This window comes from Telopea speciosissima, chromosome 2, assembly GCF_018873765.1.
Source record: "Telopea speciosissima isolate NSW1024214 ecotype Mountain lineage chromosome 2, Tspe_v1, whole genome shotgun sequence".
Classification (NCBI taxonomy): domain Eukaryota; kingdom Viridiplantae; phylum Streptophyta; class Magnoliopsida; order Proteales; family Proteaceae; genus Telopea; species Telopea speciosissima.
In genome coordinates, this window is record NC_057917.1 from 59,312,026 (window position 1) to 59,332,476 (window position 20,451).

At 38.3% G+C, this 20,451-nt stretch overlaps 2 protein-coding genes across 3 annotated transcripts in view; one reads left to right on the top strand and one right to left on the bottom strand.

Annotated features, from left to right (window-relative positions):
- LOC122650123 (probable WRKY transcription factor 32) overlaps positions 1 to 5,030 on the top strand; it is a 29,112-nt gene extending 24,082 nt beyond the window's left edge. For both annotated transcript variants that reach the window (XM_043843438.1, XM_043843437.1), the window contains exon 4: positions 4,424 to 5,030. In XM_043843438.1, coding sequence (XP_043699373.1) covers positions 4,424 to 4,784 — 361 coding nt within the window. In that variant the 3' untranslated portion in view covers positions 4,785 to 5,030. The remainder of the gene's footprint in view (positions 1 to 4,423) is intronic.
- A 1,511-nt stretch (positions 5,031 to 6,541) lies between these two features.
- On the bottom strand, positions 6,542 to 16,481 carry LOC122650124. Its single transcript, XM_043843439.1, has 5 exons — positions 15,410 to 16,481; positions 8,166 to 8,223; positions 7,964 to 8,047; positions 7,621 to 7,762; positions 6,542 to 7,116 (listed from the first exon to the last, which is right to left on the bottom strand). The coding sequence occupies exons 1-5, from the start codon at positions 15,885 to 15,887 to the stop codon at positions 6,745 to 6,747; spliced, it is 1,134 nt and encodes a 377-aa protein (XP_043699374.1). The 5' UTR covers positions 15,888 to 16,481; the 3' UTR covers positions 6,542 to 6,744.
- Between the last annotated feature and the right edge of the window lie 3,970 nt (positions 16,482 to 20,451).

The window sequence follows — 20,451 nt, forward strand, 5'->3', positions numbered from 1 at the left end:
TCTGCAATTTGTCTCCACCTAATTCGCCAAGCAGAAACAATAGGAGCAACACCATGTAGCTGAAGAGGGACTGTGCTTTAGCTCAGTTGTACCAAGGGTGAAATCCTTAAGATTATGGGTCTGACAGAGTGATGGAGTATATATTAAGAAGCACAGGACTGAGACCAAACTTTCAGTGATAGAAAGTAATGGTAAGGTATCAAATCATGGACATGCCAATTATTTAAGCTCTAGGTTTTGATTCCATGAAATGCTAGACAAGTTGATAGATAATGTGTTATATCATAGTTAAAAATAGGGGTGGGGGGAACTCATGCATGATACATCATACATGAGAGCACTAGGTTACATAGTGCATCATAGTTTGAAAGTAAGAAGTCGTTAGAAGGTTCATCAGATCACTTATCCCCATGGCTTCAATGAGGCCGTCACATCTGTTGGAGCTAAAGCATAAACTATGCAACTCCTGGGCAACTTGGCTATCCAGGACCTGATAGATGATGTCTGTCTTGGCAGTGGGTAAGAGGCAATTTCTCAAGGACATTAAAATAGTAAAAATCAAATTGAAAAATATCTTTGATTCTGTACTTTTTCATTTTTCATTTTTTGTAGATAATTTATATGTTTATTTTGGTAATTCATGACATCATAATCTTATGTAGAATGTTTTTTTTAAGATGATTTGGAGTTGTTAAAAGGAAAATGATAACATAATTGGGCATACAATTTTCAATAAAATTCCTTACCCTTATTTTTGGCTAATAATTGTATAATATTCTACATGAATTTCAATTTCTAAATTGGGTGTTTTTATTCAGTTTTCTGAATTGATATCATTTTTCACTCTCATGCTAATTGGGTACAGATTATCAATGGCAATGCACTTTTTAGTTTTTTTTTTTTTTTTTGTAATTTTGTCTCTCATAATAGTTTAGACTCAAGGTTTAATGAGGATAGTCTTATTTTGATTGTCTATCCAGTATCAGCTAAACATGCCTCACCTGGATATATACTTCTGATGCCATGCTAATTATTTGGAGGAATGTGAAAGTAGTAATTTATAGATATGTAAAGAAGAAATAAATTTCTCGTTGTAGCCATTTCAGCAAGTCTTTTAGCAGATCTTCTGTAAGTCATTTATCTTTTAATTTTATTGTTTATGGTCGCTTTTACTAATGTAACCCTAGGTTCCAAAATCCTCCTTTTAGGTTGCTATGGACCCACCCAAATGATAAATGACTCAATTAGAAGGCTAGTGGCAATTTTGTAATTTTATCAGCACAATTAAGACCCATAAAAGGATCCTGGGATGAAAAGGTAATTAAGTTTTGAGAAGGACATTTCTGGAATTTGATTGAGATTGGGGATAAAACACAATTGACTTATGAAGGCAAAGGGCTTTTGAATAATCATGAAAGAACCTGACCTTGTAATTATGAAGACTTGGTGTCTTCTTCCTCACATTAAAACAGAAAAACCAGTGGTAAAGCCAGTCATGATTCGAAGATAAAATCTTTCTCGTTAGAAATTCGTTCAACTTGAGATTTTAGGACAAGATCTGTGTTACTAGTCCTTCCAAATATGGCAAACCCTAAGTTTGAAGAACAAGCAGTGAAGGAACTAGAATGGTCTGAAATCAGGGCAGGTGATAAGCTTCTGACCAGACCTGGGTTTCCTGTGGGATCTCACAGCAGAGGAAGTTGTTGGATCTGAGCTCCTAGGGTTTGAATCGCCCTAGGGGAGGAAGTTTACTCCCAGAATCTGAGAGAGGAGGAAGGACCGAATAAGATTGATCTAACCACGTAGGGCTGCAAGTGACACCCAGAAACAGAACAGGGAAGAAGAAGGAAAGGAAGAGGGAAAGCAGAAGAGTAGTAGTACCTGATAGGGGAGAAAGATAAGAAAGTCACATGGCTACAGTTGCATGACAGTAACAGATCAAACAAACCTGTATTCTTTTTCAGCTCTAAATCTAATCAATGCATAATCATATATATATATAGAAAAATAAAAAAAAATAGAACTCTACTCAGACTGGAAAACTACTAAACAGAACCCTCCTACATATCTAACCCAAAACAAGACAGAATAAAATAAAATAAAAAATTACAAGATTAAACCCAAAACACATAGATTCCCTACCAACCCTTATTAGACCAAAATTCTGGTTTGGATCCGGTTCATCTTAGTCTGGGGTTCAGGTTTCTAGATCGGGTCATGCCAATCTAGCCACACACTTGCAACTGCATCAATTACTTGGAGACTTGTTTCAAGAATGTACTTTGCAGTGAATTATCAACACCATTTCTCAGGAAATCGATGACTATTCAAAAGGTGTTCTTACAGCTGATTAGAGGTTTTGTTATTTGTTTGGTGAAGAGTTTCAGCTATTTTCTTGGAACTAAGATCTCCTGTATGTCCTTCAGTGAAATAGTCTAAGGAGTTGAACTAGTTGTTATTTACTACATCTTGTCAGTTTTAGCATAAATACAAGATCTTGATGGGACCATTGGACTGTGGATCTCTCTTCCTACAGTGTATTTCAAGTGAATCTTTTTGACATCGAAGAGCTGTCACCAAAGTGAGCTGACACATCCTATGGGCTCAAGGGCTCTGTGATGCGTTTAACTAAACTGTTGGGACAGATTTAGGAAAACAAACCTCCAGGATAGGATATAAGTGAATGACAAGTTAGGACAGAACAGGACAGCATATAGAGAGTTCTGATATCTCAGAATCCAACGGTCAGATGATGCTGAAATTAGAATTGAGTAGACTAGTGAATAGATTGTATAGCCCCCCAAATATCGAGCTGATTCAATGGTCAGATCTGCAGAGCAGTTTGTAACAAAAAAATAGAAACTTTACAACGACAATTATAATTTCCAAGACGATCAATATAATTCACAATCTGTGGATCCGTTGACCCTCCAATTCTGGTCCAAGGTAGAGTGGACTAAGAAGCAAATAATATCAGAAAAGTAGGGCCAATCTAATGGCTGGATTGGCTGGACTGAAGACACGAAGCTCTGCAACCAGAATAGGTTAGAACTGAAACCGCAGGCTGAGAACTGAAGGAAAAAACCTGCAGAACAGTAACAGTGGGATAACGAAGAAAGAATGAAAAGGGAATGAGGAAATTATGGAGTGAAATTCAAACCCTACTTCAGAACCAATGGGCTGCTGGAACACCACTTTCAGATTTGAAATCACTTGGTGAATCACTTAAAAATTAAAAAATAAATACTGAAGGAAGAGAGGGATATGGTCTGGCTTCGCTACCTAGGCCTGCAGCAGGCTTCACCACCCACTTCTCAAAGTTTCACCACTTTGGTTGCACCTGCTTCACCACAAGGCTATGCTCCATTGAAGAGACACAATTGCTTGAATGCTAAAATCGTTGGAGGGCCCGTTTCTTCACTTGTATTTTTAAAATATGTAACTTACAACTTATGAAATTAGCAACTTCTTAGAAGATCTAGTTGCTATAACCAAAAAGGACAGCAATAGCTTCAAAAGAAACTCTTATTGTTGCTAATGGCTTAGCAATAAAACTAGTACAAAAACAGAAACTATGACAATAGTAGTTACTAAATATATATCCTTCATATATGGCAGCAACATGGAGCCACAGAATCTGCCAAAAATTAACTCCCCCAAAGCTGCTGGTCGATGGCCACATATGTTGGCAGAACATGGGCTTTTAATAAGATGGATCGATGGACATGTGATGGGCTTAAGTGTAACCAGAATGTGGGCCCAAGTATGGGCCTGACAATAACTTCAGTCAATGGCCTAATGTGGGCTGGTTACAACTTAAGTCAATGAGCTTAATAGGGGCGTGGTTGAGCTGGCTTTTCTTCCTCCTACGCTGGTATTGTTGGAGCTCTACATCACTCTAGGAGTTCGAGTCTATCTATCCCATGCATGGTCCGTATACACCATCAACTTAGATTACAGAATGGATTTCATATGGTTCAGTAGTTCAGTTCCACACGAACCTTATGAATCATCCTGCCTAAATTAGTTTCGAAGCGTCTTGTTCCCAAGGTAGGATCTCTCATGAGGTAGCTGGCTCCTGGATTTAGCCAGTTTGAACAGGCAGCCTTGTCAGGTTCTGTGGAAATGATCCATGCATCTTTTAGTGTCTCATACAATTTGCGCATATCACCGGTGTGGAATGAGTTCTTCCCACTCCCCAATCCAAAATCTGTTAAACAGAGAAGAATTCCACTGCAATTCTTAGCACACTGGAGTGTCTGCCTGAGCTGGTAATTTATCACTTTTAGACTGACCAATTACATATAGATTAGTTTTAACAGCTTTAGGACTACATGTTTTATTTTTGGCATTGTTGCATCTTATACTACAAAAGCCATGGATAGTCTGTTCTTTATCTTGATCCTTGTTAATAAACTTCCAGGAGCTACTATAAGTGCACATCTGCTGGATGTCCGGTCCGCAAACATGTTGAGAGGGCTGTGGATGACACAACAGCTGTTCTAATAACATATGAAGGAAAACATGACCATGATATGCCAGTACCTAAGAAGCGGCATGGTCCACCAAGTGCTGCACTTCTTATAGCTGCTGCTGCTGCCATGAATAATGCACAGTTAAAGAAACCTGAAGCTTTACCGAACCGAAGAGCTACGACAACAAAATGGTCAATGGATGTGGAAGGTGAGTTCCCTGATGAGAAGGCATTAGAACTTGGAGGTGAGAAGGCCTTGGAGTCTGCCCGAACCCTTCTAAGCATTGGAATTGAATTGAAGCCTTGTTGAAACTAGGAACCCAAAAATCCTTGTGCCATTATTAATGAGAATCATGTTCAGCTGTCTCAGCCTAAACAAACTGATCTATGAGTTTGCCAAAATTTTGGCTGCAGCTCTTTATTTATTTTATTTTATTTTTTCAGCTGTGTCTCTTCCATCAGCCTTTCTGTAAACAGCTCTGTATATCTGGCCTTGTACATTCTTATAGCTGGTTTAAGCCAGGCCAAAATCAGCACATTATTGGATATATAGGCATTCATCTCAGTATCCAACACCTTTAAAAGGAACAGGTATATCAATAACTGCAAGAGGAATGTCATTCTACACATATAGACTACTAATCGACGAGCCTGATACTAGAGTTTTTTTTTCAAGCTAACTGCATTATTGAAATTTGAAATTGAATAAAAGGGTTTTATTAGGAGGTTATGAGGTAGGAGGTTGGCTGCCTCATGGCTTCAGATGTTTCGGATCAGACGATTGGCTCTGTTTAAGTCTCTAGGATTTTGTGTTATCCCCTCCAGTTTCCTGCCCGGCCCAGTTCCCCAGTGTCCATAACAAAGGGGGCACAATGACCACCATACCCCTGCCCCAACATTCTGCCCTGGTGGGGTCAACCACCCCTTTATTAGAGGCACTGGGAAACCGAAGATAATTTTCCGTGATTCTTAACAGGACGTTAACGCTTTTTATGGCAATGTAATTTACTTATATTTTCCCCCTTCTTGTTGGATGAAGTGGGCTTAATGATTAAACCGGTGATATTTCACCTTTAAGAAGTCCAATTAAATTTTAAAGAAGCCCACAATTTATTGGAACGAATAAAGTTCTCAATGCTATATCGAAGGCTTTCAAGAATCACTTGTTTTGATTTATAAAAAACAAAACAAATGTTTCTGTCAAAACATAAGGTGCTCTAGGGCCAAGGTTCATGAGTCATGTCTTCATGAAAAACTAGACTCGGTCTCCCGTTAGATAATTTGATTTTTGTTCATCTTATGAATGATTCAGTTAGATGATATTAGTGTTATCTTTTTGGCGGCTTAGTGTTCTTATTTAATCAGTGCCTTCAGATTTTCACGTTGGAATACTCGCCTTCCATCCACCCAAAAACAAGAGGTAAAAAAAAACACATGGGAGAGATCAGAGATTGCTTCCTTGGCTAGGATGCGGGGTGAAGTCTTTATAGATCATGCGTTGTGCTAACTTTAACGATTCATTTTGCTGTTAAAACATAAAAACCAAAAAAGCAAATGGGAGGGAAAGTTTTGTAACCAACCAAAGGAGAAAAAAACGTTAGAAAAGCAAATAATTCAATTACAGTTTCAAACGCAATTCTCCAAAAAAATATTAATAGAATTTAAAATCAGAGTAGAATCCAAATGTGTCCTTAATGAATTATCTTCAAATGATTTCCAACCAATCTAGATTCTAGAAGGGTAGTTTATGATAGTTTTTAACTCTAATTTTTCCCTTATTCTTCTTGGTAGTTGGTACTTCCATCACAATTCGACTCCCGATTACAAAGGCATTACCTCCACCATCAAGTTGAAACCGTCCCCAAGGGGGCATAGGCCCTTGTGTCCCTCGATCCGTCACCACATGTAATACTACTGGGACATCAATTGATCCAGACCAACTATGGTCAGATCATACCCCAGATGGTGACAAATCCAAGGATAGAAAATTTACATGTCTCAACCACGACCCTAACCTTTCACTGTACAAAGAAAATGTACATCTCTCTCTTTCTCTTGTCATTGTCATGGATATAGAATTCTCCTTTTATAATCTACAAACCAAAGATGCATAAGAATTCATAGCGATCTCCTTTATACACAACCCATCTTCCACCACCCAACTCATAAAAGAGCAGCCAACTACCTGGTAATGGTCGTAGTACGTACATGGATGAAAATTGGCGAAAGAACCCATGTTCCATCTGCCAAATGGAAGAAACATCGTCTCATTATTCCGAGGGAATACTTAACTCAACCATGGCCCTTGTTATTTCTGAACCCATCATGTCCTCGGCTTTCTTCTCTTCAGCTTTAACTTTGCTAACATCTGGTTCCGTCCCTGCTGATGCAGCTATACAACATTCCTGGAATCTGAAGCAAGTAATTAGATGGTCGTTCATTATTCCAGCAACTTGCATGAATGAGTAGATCACTGTTTGACCCACGCTCCGGAAACCCCTTCTCACCAAGTCTTTGCTTATCACATCTGCTTTTGGAGTCTTCACTGGAACCTGGCGGGGATATCGAAAGTTGCTGACTATTGGCTTGTGGTTCACAAAACCCCATATATACTTATCAAATGACCCAAACTCATCGATGATCTGCATTAGGAAAGGCCCCTTTTGTGTTAGTCGTGCCAAAATCCGTACCAAAGAACTGCCAAATTTTATCAACCTTCGACATAAAGGGAATGAATGGTTGGGTGGGTAATATAGAGGCAGACCTGTTGTTGTCCCACATTGGTCACAGGATCACTTCATTTTCATTACTAACCACCTAAATGACAACTACATATCCAGAGTACAGCACACCTTACTATTGGTTGGCAGTTGGCACAACACAATAAAGCAGCCCTTCCAATCAGATGTTTATCTAATCATATTGACTCAGCCTAGGGGACCTAGAAGCTAAGGTTTATCTAGAAGCATAGCTTTTCCAAAAGATATCAACAGTCTGCCAAATATACCTAAAGAAAGCATTTGCACTTGAATGAAGTAGTACATGATCAACATACCTAAGATAGCTGACTAATTGGACTCTGAGACCAATTTTTTTTTCCCAGAAAGTTTGGAGGCAACAAATAAAAATAAAAAATAAGAATCTACCTTACAAAATTGGCGTGCATTATCAATGATTGCTCGCAGCTTTAGCTCTGACAATAGGGAGCTGGCTGTGCTTCCTGGAGCTGTGATCTTCTTCTCACTCAACTTTGAGACCGCTACCGGTTCAAAATCCAAAAAGACTTCCCTGTGCACAAACATATGTTAGGAGACAATGTACAATAGCCACCACTCCAGTCCTTCCAGCAAGTCATGGTAATATTTTGACCTATCACATTCTTTTTTATGGTGAAAATACAATACAATTAAATGTTTCAAAAGAAAAGTCCATTACATGGAGACATTTTAAGGGCAGAAAGCCGTTTTCTAAAGACAAGAGGATAAGTACCTAAATATGTGCCTTTTGCTGAGAATGACTGGCCAAGTAAGTTCAGCCAAAGCACCTGATAGGACTAGCAACTCGAAGAGTTTCCTGCATGTTGTCAAGAGTATCAGGCACCCTAAGCATACTGTTAGATTTGAGTTTCTATACAGGGATTGGTAAATTCTTGGGAATTGAAGACAGAAAACAAGAACAAAAGTTGACTTACTTGTCATCATGGACTGGAAGTCCCCATTCTTCATCATGGAAAGCAATATAACATGGCTCTGTTCACAAACAAAGAAACCCGGAGTCTCTTTAGTTTGACTTGTTCGAAGAATAAGTTACAAGAAAACAAAGGAGATACAAGTGGTTTTAAATTCCCCGGAATGAATGTAGAACAAACTCTCTAATAGATAAGAATTCAATACATTGAGGCAAACACAGTGAATAGTTACAAGAAATAAGGGAGAAAAACAGTTTCTTTTCTCACAGATCCAAGAACCCAAATGAAAGACCTCCCAGGTAAAGACATGGGATTTCCTCATCAAAACTATGAGAATTGATGATTCTGGTAAAGACAACAGATTGTCTCATCATAAGTATGAACCTGACAGAAACTGGCCTGGGCACTAAGGCCCAAATCCTCTTCAGATGAAGGCATGTTCTGGTCCAGCAGAGGGTCTAACCTACAAGGTCTGGTGCACAAGACAATCCCATATTAATCTTTGTCAGTCCAAAACGATAAGAACAATTGTAGTATTAGAATTGATCAAACAGCTTGATCAGCCATGCCAGAAATCACTACTTAGGTCCCCAAACAATAGGCCTGTAAACGGATCGGATTCGGCTCGGATACGGATTGGATGTAATCGGATTCGGATATTTCTTGGTCGAATTCGGATACCTCTAAACGGATTCGGATGGATTCGGATGCGGATCGAATTCGGATTTTCGACCATCCGTTTACACCTCTGCCTTGTGTAACCCGAACCTTCCTCCCCCTAGTGGATACAATTCACTCTCAATCCATAGTTTTAGATCATGATTCTCTTTTCCTCAGATTCTAGAACCTGTTGAATGTTCAAAAATCCTCAAGATCATTATTTACTTAATTTTTTATAATTAAGTATTCGGATTCGGATTTTTTTTCGGATATCTCTAAATAAATTCGGATGCTACGAAATGGATACGGATGCAGATCGAATTCGGATTTTTGGTTATCCATTTACAGCCCTACCAAACAATAATAGTGACACTACATTATTGTTGTATGTGTTAGGCCAGTTATATGTATAGCTAGATTCACGAATCAAAGGAAAACTGCTTGGCCTCATAACTGATCCATTGCTTATTCATCCAAATAAAGAAAGAACGAGGGGGGAGGGGGGAGAGAAAAGGTGATGCTTTGCACTCACTAATGCAGGTGTAGTACATCTAATCCATTATTACAATAATTTCAATGAGAATTTAAGAGTCTTCGTAAGAGTGAAACCAGAACCCTTGTAACTGTAGCAGTGCTGCAGTTTGAAACATAGAGCATTCAGCATTCATCTAAAAGCAAACTCTATATACATGGACAAACAACCCTTCAGAGCTTATTCACTGAAAAAAGGAGAGAGAGAGAGAGGCATATGCAAGCCCAACCCATGTTTGCTGATAGACCTCACCTTAGCAAGAGCTGGTTGTTCATTGTGTTTCCAATTAAAGGTTTAGCAAGTTTTCAAGGTTATAAAACAAAATGATTAATTCAAGCATTAAAGATAACATTAGGAATATTTGATTGTTTATGCCTTCAAAAAAATCCAGAGCCAACTCCCAATGCCAAATCTTCAACTCATACTTACCACATATAATTTCTACAAGTGACACCATAGTTGTCACGGCGTCACGGCGATCCAAGTCGGTGGAGGGGTGTCACGTCGATATATCGACATGTAGCCCGCCATGGCGAGCATGTCGACCATATTTTATTTTTTATTTTCTCTATTTTTAATGTGTTAATAGATGTATACTCAAGCCATGTTTTATTTTTTCTCTATTGTTTCTCAAGTTTTAAGAAGAAAATTCAGAAATCGAAGAGGGAAAGAAGAAATCGAAAGAAATCGAAGAGGGAAAGAAGACAGGAAGAAGAAATCGAAGAGGGAAAGAAGACAGGAAGAAGAAATCGAAGAAGAAATCGAAGAGGGAAAGAAGAAATCGAAGACAGGAAGAAGAAATCGAAGAGGTAAAGAGAGACAGGAAGAAGAAATCAAAGAGGGTCGCCATGGCGTAGGTCGCCGTGCAACCCTCTCCAGCGCCAGGACGCCATGGCGTCACCATGGCGACGCCATGACAACTATGAGTGACACTTAGAAAGGACAGGAAGAACCTATGTTTAACCAGTAACAACAGAATTAAGAATATGATTACAACACTCCTACACTAAAAGGGCAATATTTCTTGAAGTGCTCTGATGACTTCCATTATTAAATGACTATAAGGGCACATCCGCAAAGGGGATTTCAAACAATCAGTACAGCACAACAACAACTACTCAGCCTTATCCCAACTAAATAGGATCAGCTACATGGACCCCTTCCCCTCCAATCATCTCTATTCAAGGTCATACTTAAAACAAGACCTAAACTATTTCCTTACTACTCCTAGGGTCATCTAAGCTCTTTTAGAGCCTTCAATCTGAATCAAATCACTCCCTTGTATTGGTGCATCCCAAGGCCTCTGTTGAACATGGCCATGCCAGCTCAAATGACTTTCTCGGAGTTATCATGTATCGGTGCAACTCCCAAATTCAGCTCTTATATGGTCATTCCTTGCTTTATCCTTCCTAGTTTTGCCACACATCCATCTCAACATCCTCGTCTCTGCTACACTTAGTTTATTTATATGACACTTGTTAACAGCCTAACATTCCACAAAATTCATCTTGGCTGGTCGTACGATTGTCCTATAAAATTTTCCTTTAAGCTTTAAAGGAATATGTCGATCACACAACACCTCACTGCTTCATCCTTCCTATTTTAATTCTCTGTGAAACATTATCCTCTATATCACCTTCGTTATTTATGGTCGAGCTCAGATATCTAAAACAATCACTTTGCGGTATCTCTCTCTCATCATTTTTCACCATTTTGTTATTTGTCTTAGTGTCACTAAAGTTACACACCATATATTCCGTCTTCATTCTACTTATCTTAAAACCTCTTCATTCCAAGATTGATCTCCATAACTCCAACTTGGCGTTAATCCCTGCTTTTGTCCCATCCACCAAAACAATATCATCAACAAAAAACATACACAAAAAAACCTCATCTTGGATGTCCTCGGCTAAATCATCCATGACAACCGCAAATAAATAACGGTTTAAAGTTGATCCTTGATGTAACCCAATTATAATTGGGAATTCAATACTACTTTGACCCCCCATGGTTCTCACACTAGTCACTACGCCATCATACAAAAACAACAACAATAAACTCAGCCTTATCCCAACTTAATGGGGTCGGCTACATGGATCCAATGGAACAAAGTAAAAACTACGAAGTGAAAGAGAAGAATGGGAAAATGATATGAGAAGTGAAAAAAGAAAAATGACAAATGAACAAAGGAAAATACAAGAAAAGTGAAAGTGGAAAGAGGCACAGCCCAGCAAGTCAAGAAAATCTCAGCTAAATAGGGTCTGCTACGTGAATCCTTGCCCTCCAATAGGCTTTATCTGAGGTCATACATGGCATGAGACCGAGGTCACACTACGCCATCATACATATCTTTAAGTATGTCCACATACTTATTTCAAAACACTTCTCTTCTCTAAACATGCCAAATTAACTCATTAGGGACTCTATCATAAGCTTTTTCTAGGTCAATAAAGACCATATGGAGATCCCTTTTGCAGACTCTAAATCTTTCCATAAGCCTCCTAAGTAAATAGCTATTATCATGAATCGACCTAGCATAAAACCAAATTGATTCTTCGAAATAGTAGTTTCTTTTCTCAGGTGGGCTTCAATAACTTTCTCCATAATTTCATAGCATGACTCATTAGTTTTATGCCTCTACAATTATTGCAACTCTAAATATCACCTTTATTTTTGTAAATCGAAACCACAATGCTTCTCCTCCATTCATCTGGTATTTTCCTGGTGCTCATAATCTTGGTTAGCCACATAATCCTAAGCTCTTCCACACTTCTATTGGGACCCCATCTGGGCCTGGTGCCTCACCTACTTTCATCTTTCTTATGACTTCTTAACTTTAGACACCCCAATCTTTCGTATATATCTATGTCATGTGGTGTCTTGACAAGTAATCCAGTCTTATGGGTCACTATTACTCGAAATGTCTCCAGTTAGTAGGCTGTAGAAATACTCTTTCCATTTCTTCTTATTGTTCCTCATGCCTTACTAGCACTCTACCATCTTCACTTTTAACATCTAACATGGTCGAAATCTCTACTCTTCTTTTCACTCATTTTAGCTATTTTAACCATCTTATAGATAGCTTTTTTCCCCTTCCTTTGTGTTCAGTTGGTTGTAGAAATCTTCAAACTTCTTTGCCCTTGTTTCCCCACACTCTTCTTAGCTTCATTGAAGGCAGATTTATACCATTTAGATCCTCTACATCCTCAGTCCTTTTCCATGTCTTAAAACTAGCTAGGGTGCATAAGCACTAATTATATTGACAACCTCTTTTTGGAGCATAAGCTTGATGGATAATCCTATCTCCAAATCTTTGAACATCTACCACATCATTCTTTAAGTCTTTATCTACTACTATGCCCACGCCATTTCAATTACTTTTGTCCCCTGTATACCAAAGTTTAAAATCGTCCAACTTCTTGGCTTTCTTACCCTTCCATCAAGTCTCTTGAATACAGGTTATATTAATCCCTCTTCTCATGCCATCTATTAATTCTAGACTCTTACCCGATAAAGATCCAATGTTTCAAGATGCTAATCTAATCTTATGCTTTTGGACTAACTTCTTTACCCACACTCTTCCACCATGTGAGAATCCTTGCCTACCTATCACCACATCCGGCCACCAACGCGTCACGTCGCTTACAAGGTACGCCCTCGCATAAGGACGATAAGACATAACTGCTAATTAAAAAATAAAACACTCATATAGGATCCATGCATAACGTGATTGGCTGAAAATACTACGGTGTCGCCTTCCTACCTGACGCACCAAAAATATATAAAGATATAATTAGACAATAAGATATGATAAAATAAAAGAGCAAACCCCTACTACATTAAATAATCAACCTCAAGTCCTCAACACTTAAAATATAAAGCCTAACAAGAGAACAACTTACCACAACAAAGAATGAAAACCAACAGCTAAGCAATCCATAAGTACACAACTTAGACATAGCTATGTCCGCAGCAGAACACATACAAGCAAAAACTTATGTTGCATTTATGATTGATATGACTTTGATTACATAGCCAACAAAGCAACAAAAACTTGATGCCCTCACTTTGAACAGGTGATCTGGGTAAGTTCTAAATTCTAAGAAAACACAGATTACTTATAGTTGACCTAGAATTTCGAAGAAAGGACACAGACAAACTTAAAAGAGCTAAATGAAAGTTCTGATAAACTTCAGATGTTGCAGTTCATTTGACTCCAAAACTGGCTATATATCTTTAACCTATTCATGGAGTCACATTGTAACAGAACCTCAGGCTTTTAAGCCAACAGCACCTTCAAATGTCACAGCCTCACAGGCTATGAAGATCAAGAACATGGACCTAGAGCCTTAATTTTCTGTTTAAAATTATGTTCCAACCGAATTGTATTAGTAAGCAAGAAGTTGTTTTAAGACCACCGGACGCTAGCTTCGAGGAAGAAACAGCATTTAGAAGGCATATTGGATGAAAAACATCAGCAGTTATAAGCATCAAGGGGTCGAAAAGTTACAAATGAACTGTTAAAAATTAATTCCTGGAACATAAGCGAAGCGCTTAAGAAGCATTCAGCAAATGAAATTTGTGTATGTTTTATACTCAAGGAGCCATCATAATCTGAAACAATAAATATTCAAGTTTACGCACTTTATCCTAAAACAATGAAGGGACCGTCTAAATGACACCTCTATAGGTGTATTTAGAACTTGACACCCTTTTAATTGCCCCTTATAGAAGGTTTCAATGAATCCGAGGAAAACAACACATTATGGCCATGACCAGCTAAACATCACTGCCATCTGAATCCAATCAAGCTACTTGCCCTTTAGTAGATCATGAGCGGGTCTGTCGTCCTCCTTATATAGTCCTCCTAGAATCAATAGCATTTTGTCGGAATACATCCTGTCTCTTCACATGTGTAGTCCTATGCATAGTAAGTACTATAGCCCCAATTTATATACCTGGTGGAAAAGTACCCAGAAAAAGTCAAGGGTCCCCCCCAATCTCTTTACTAATCCCGGAAAAAGAAGGAACGACTTTTATCTTTTTTCTGGAGAAAAAACTGAAAGTAGGAGCTCTCGGTGCCACTACGTTCGAGATCCTGGAAGACTTTGTGTAAAGTCTCCAGGAAAAACTCAGTCTCCCTCCTAGTTTGGACGAATTTAGCCCCACCTGTAAGCCAGCCTCCACCTGCAGCTTTCGCACCTCCATTTTGTGGAATATTTGGCTTTTGATCTCAAAGATAGAGTCACCTTTAGAGAATAGCACTTCCATGAGTGGTGTGTCATCGCCTTCTTAGTCATCTTATTAGTGAGGAACAGATTATGTCATTATCAAAGGTTGTCATTGTCTTGCACATTCTTCGAGTACACGTGAGATATGACAGTATTTACTCTCATTTGGAAAATAGTTGTGTTATACTTAAAGCGTAAAAAAGTAGGGTTAAAAATTATTTGACATCTTATGGGTGTCAATAAGAAAACCCCTATAATGAAACATATAACTACTGTCCAGTTCATCTTGTAATGGTGAAGGACAAATATTACGCAGGCTTACGAACCTCAACTAAACCTACTGTGAGGCATCAATAGTTATTCTGCTTTTTTTTTTAATTAAGATAATTATTCTGTCCTCAATCTCCCCACTTTCAACACATAAAATGGTTTCCCATAGAGGAAAACCATGTGCACATGTACCACACACACACACACACACACGAACAAGAAAATAAGCCATATTAATACTATAAGTTTCAGGTTTCTTGCGGTTAGAATATCTAACTTCGTCTCAAGGTAATATAGTTTCAAAGAAATCAAAACAATGTAATTATATTTAATCCCCACTGATTCCCTTGATAATCAGCACACTTTGCATCCAAACACTAAGATATTGTGGCTAGCAATATCCGTATATGGTTCTTAAGAAATAGATAATTTATCAAATAATCAGTCAATGAAATATTTTTAATTAAAAAAAGAACCTAATGGTAAGCAAAATAGAGTCTAGTATTTGCACAAACATATCTAACTGCTCCAAGGTATGAGAAAGAAGAAGGTACCAGTATTTGGTGTCACCCAGGCACACCTCTTTTTTCCTTGTACAATGTCGAGTGGAGGTACGGTGAAAACATCGGGAACAATTTTTACAGGCTTTGAAGCAAATTGCTTTCTTCGGCTTGCAGTACTACCTATTCGAGTTACTCTTCCAGTAGAAGCTCGACTGACAAATGAATCGGAAGAAGCATCTGATGAACAGGACGCATTGAGAGAGAGATTAGAGTGCAATAACTGCTCCTGCCTCCGCAAAACCAAAGGAACATTCACCGAGTGAAGCTTAGGAGGTGAAGCAGCAGACGGAGGTGAAGGAACTGTCTTCTCCTCCACTGTGACCTCTGGTGTTTTCTCCACCTTGCGCAAAGGCTTAGTAGCAGGTTTCCTTGTAATTGTTGACCTAGTCTTGTTCCCAGCAGGACCAAGGACGGGCCGAACCTCCGAGTCCGCGACGTTCATGGACCTGACTCTAGGAGCTCCCGACATTAGAAGAACTCCTCGATTCTCCTCCGATCTCAACTCTTCACCACGGAAATCGGCCGATTTCTCCACTTTTGAAAAGATTTAAGGTCACTTCACAGCCAAAAAGCACCATCCACCGTATACAGCACGAATCCACCCAAAAACCCCACCTTTTCGCACACAGGTTACAGCAAATCGCAAGACTAATCCTCCTTTGACCAACAGAAGCTCAGATTAATTCGATGGCTCTGGAAGCAGTATTATCCAATCAGAAGTTCAAATCCACTAATCCGAAACCAGATTCACGTCACTACCACAAAATTCCTCTACTTGTAGCCGAACTTAGGGTTAATTCAACCGCTTAGAAGCTCCACTTATCTATAAACCTCTTCAGTCAGGTCCAGAAAAACTAAAAACCCTGAGATTCCATACTGCATTGACAACAACAAAGCTTAGCACCCCAAAACATTCATCTTTCCAGTCCAGGAAGTGAAAAAGCTGCCATCACCCTGCAAAACCTCACCTCGACCATAACAAAACCGGTAAAAAAAAGACCACCGAAAGCACGAAAAATCACTCCCGATCTGAAGAAAAACAAAAGTTTAAGCAAAATCGATCCATCGATCGATCGACCAAAAAAAAATCATAGACTACACGAAGAGGTTTCGGATATGTTGTTCGGTCTAGGGATTTCTAGAGGAGAGAAAAGCAAGAAGAGAAGAGAGCAAGTGGAGAAGCAATAAAGAAATGAATGAGACGAATGAGACGAAGACAGAGAAAGTGACGGACCTATATTTATAACGGGGGGCCATCGTCGGGGAAACATTATACATTATACAGGGCCAGGTAGGAACCGCTTATGAGTGAAGAGTTGTGATCAGTCGAAAACGTAGTGTCAGGGCTCAGGGCTTCTATTTTGGTATGACATCTGTTTATTTATATTCCTAAAATACCCTTATAGTACATTTGTATTTGTCAACGTGTCCCCTAAATGGAGAGAATGAGAGAAAGAGTGACCCGTTACTGCTTTAAAATACACGATAGGAGTGGGAGAGGGAGAGAGAGAGAGAGAGACCCACGCTTCTTTTTTGGCCTTTTTCTTTTCCATCGGATTCTCTGTTGTGGTAGGCTAAGTTAGCCTAGTAATTGTATTATTTTAGTAGGTTTGAACGCATATATACCCAAAGCCAGGGACACGGGGACAGAGTCAGGGAGAGGAAAAATAGGTATATTCTCGAGAATTTCATTTCAGAGCGCGAGAAATTGAAATCTTATATAATGTATTGGGAATTGGACCCATTTTTTTGAGTTTGAATTTAGGTGGTCCAAAGTCCAAACTGCACAGGTTGTTTGGTTACGAAGTTTAAGCTGCATGGCCTACTTGACTCCTAGAATCCTAGCCTCCTAGGTGCTATTGATGTGCATTACCAACAGGAATGAGAACAACTTTACTAGTTCAACTTTTGCTGCCTAGAAATTTGACCTGGTTTTCTCTAATCACTTGATATGATGTTTAGTCTAGGCATGATATTATGACCCATGGAATTGTGTATACTTGGGACACTTATATCTTGGACATAAATCCTTTGTAAGTTGTAAAATTAAAGAAGATTGGGGACCTACCATTCAATGGGTTCCAACCTATAAATTAGTCTATGCTGTAAAAATCAGATTAATTGAATAATTGCAAGCACTCTTTTTTATTTTAAAATTTATCGGATAATAAAGGTAAAAATCCAATAAATATTAAAGGTAAGGAAATGCATTTTTTATTTTAAAATTTATCGAATACTAAGATAAAAATCCAATTGAAAAGAAATCTTAGGAAAACGGGTTCCAATTCTAAATCTTTTAATATGATTTGAAAAGTCATCTTCTTCGATGTCTCCTTCAAGCTCAGTTTTATCTCTCATAAATCTATTATTGATACGTCAAAGAACAGAAATATTGTTGTATCTTGGGGTCTTCATTTTTCTATTTTGCAACCCCCATGCATAGGTTGACTCTCGATTGCCCCCTCCCCCTGTCTCTCTCCCCCTTTCTTCTTTGTATATCCCCTTCCCCCTTTTTTTCCCTTCTCCCTCCTGGGGTTCGGTAATTCATTATATTCACCAAAAAAAAGATAAAAATTCAATAAACATTAAAGATAAGGACAAGAGATCACTGCTTGGTTGTGCAGCCCCTATACTAGTGTGAGGGCCAATAAGAGTGCATGCAAGGGAATCAATATGGATGGAGTTCTTTTATTTCACAGTGGGTGGAATGATAAATTTGTGTGCTCCTGCGTCTGGGCGTAGGTATCACACGATCAAGCGGTGTTCTTTTTTCCTAAGGCCACATTTGTTTGACAGATAAAAATGGATGGGAAACTTGTGAGGATAGGTCTCACATGTTGTGGGTTGGGTTGACAAAAAAAAGGAAAGGAAAAGAAACAATGGAATACGTATTTTATAGTGAGGTGGGATTTAATAGGAGATAGAGAGACAATGGACATGGGGTGGGATTCCATGAGAGGAAAGGAAATAAGACTATGAAAGTGAATGGGATGGAAAATAGAGGGGTGTCATCTCATCAGACAAAAATAAGTGTATTTAATAAGCTTGTTTGAAAGTTTCCCACCCCATCTAACTAAAACGGTCACATTTGTGATAGTTTGTGAGAAACAAATACAAATGTCCCACCATTTTTTACCTTTATCATTTTTCTCCGTCAAACAAACAAGGTTTAAAAGTAATTATCACTAAATCATGGGTATTCTACTGTGCAATTTTATAGTTGAACCAATTTAGAGCCTAATGCATAAACATGACAACATAAGAGAAGTGTTGAGTTCTCTATCCTGTTCTCTTATATTGGATTGTGCTCAGATGCCATCTTCTTGCTTCCCCCTGCATTCTTCTGATGTAGCTTTCTCTACTAGACCTCGAACTATAGGGTTAGGTTGTTTCTTGCTAAATGGGCAAGCTAGGTTTTTCTAGGATGGATTGCCACTAATCATATATGTATCTTCAGTCATTGTTCTTCACTACATCAAATGCCTTCTGCAGAGCTTTTAGATTTGTGAATTTTTCTAAGCTTATGGGATTGCCAAGTGGGCTCTTTCTTACCCTAGGTTTGAGTTTTAGAATGCTTTCTTTCTGGAGGAGCTAATCCTTTTTATAGAAATATTTCTATCTCCTCAAGGATGAATAAAATTTGGCCCATGAGCAGATTTGCCAAAAAAGAAAAAAAAAAAAAAAAAAAAGAAGATGCAAGTTCACTTTCATAGCCAACCATTTAGGTCACATAAAGGGCCAAAGTGATTGGACCATTGGATAGGAAGGTCTCCATCTATATACCTACCTGATAAGTTTTGGGTTCTTTTTCAATCATTTAAGCAATTAACTCTTTTGGTAACTACAACTTTTGGTTCCATACCCTATATCCCATAACCCTATCTGCAAATTGAAGGTATGATCCAATCCCAACATTATGGCATCTAGCACTAGCAACAACCAACCATGATCCTTACCAGCCCTAGTTGGCACCTTCATCATCTTCACTAATTTTTATATAGAATTTTTTCATTTTTTTTTTGGGGTATAAGATTTTGCATTGCCTTTTAAGTTATAAAATTAAATTATTTTAAATGACTACATAAATTATGTTCAAAAACTTTATATTACCAATCGGCAAAACCCATTTAGATCGAACCTTAACAGAAGAGTATAAACATGGGCACTATGTTTTTTCAATAGTTTCATTGTCGCGTGATAAATATTTAAGCCAAAATAAGCAATCCTTACTTCCCTTCAAAGGTCATGAAGGAAAGATTTCTGTAATTGTAATCTATATACATGAATGTGAACAGCCGATTACTCAGTTGGAGGTAGCTTGCCGGTTAAAATGTATGTGCCCTAAAAGGTCATGGGATCGACTCTCCTGATCACATTAATTACATACTATTCTTAGGAACTTCTTAACCTAATAAGATTTGGTATTAAGTACCAATCTCAATAGGAAAAATAAATCCTTAAATCAAAATCTCACAAAGAACTGCCATTATCTCCTCTCGAGATACGGAAAGAAATTTCTCGTAGAGCTTTGGCTGTTTGTGTTGACCTATCCAAAAAAAGAGGTACTTGCACGAAATTTCATACTAAAATGAAAAAAAAATTCAAATAATACAAAAACTAAGAGTCACTCTTAAGAAAATGTTTTCAATTCTTACTCTAATTGGCCCTCAGAGAATAAAAAACTGTTTTTCTTATAATGATATTTATAATTTTTTTTAATAGGTAGATCGATTTATGCTGTTTCTAGAACAATTAGAGAGAGAGAGAGAGAGAGAGGCCAAAGCCAGTATGGCAGTATCTCCCTCTAGTGAAGTCATTGCGTGTGATCAGAAAAAATGCCTTTTGCTTTTCTTACTCCAATCTGATTCTAAATGGGTGCCTTAATAAATTATAGGTTAATTATAAAGGTGTGTTTGGCGGAAAATTGCCATTTTATCACAAGTTGCATTTGAAAATGATGAGGTAGGTAGCTAAGCTTGCAATCCTAAAGTGCTTCCTTGAGCATTCTCCTTTCTAATGTTTGAACTTTGAAC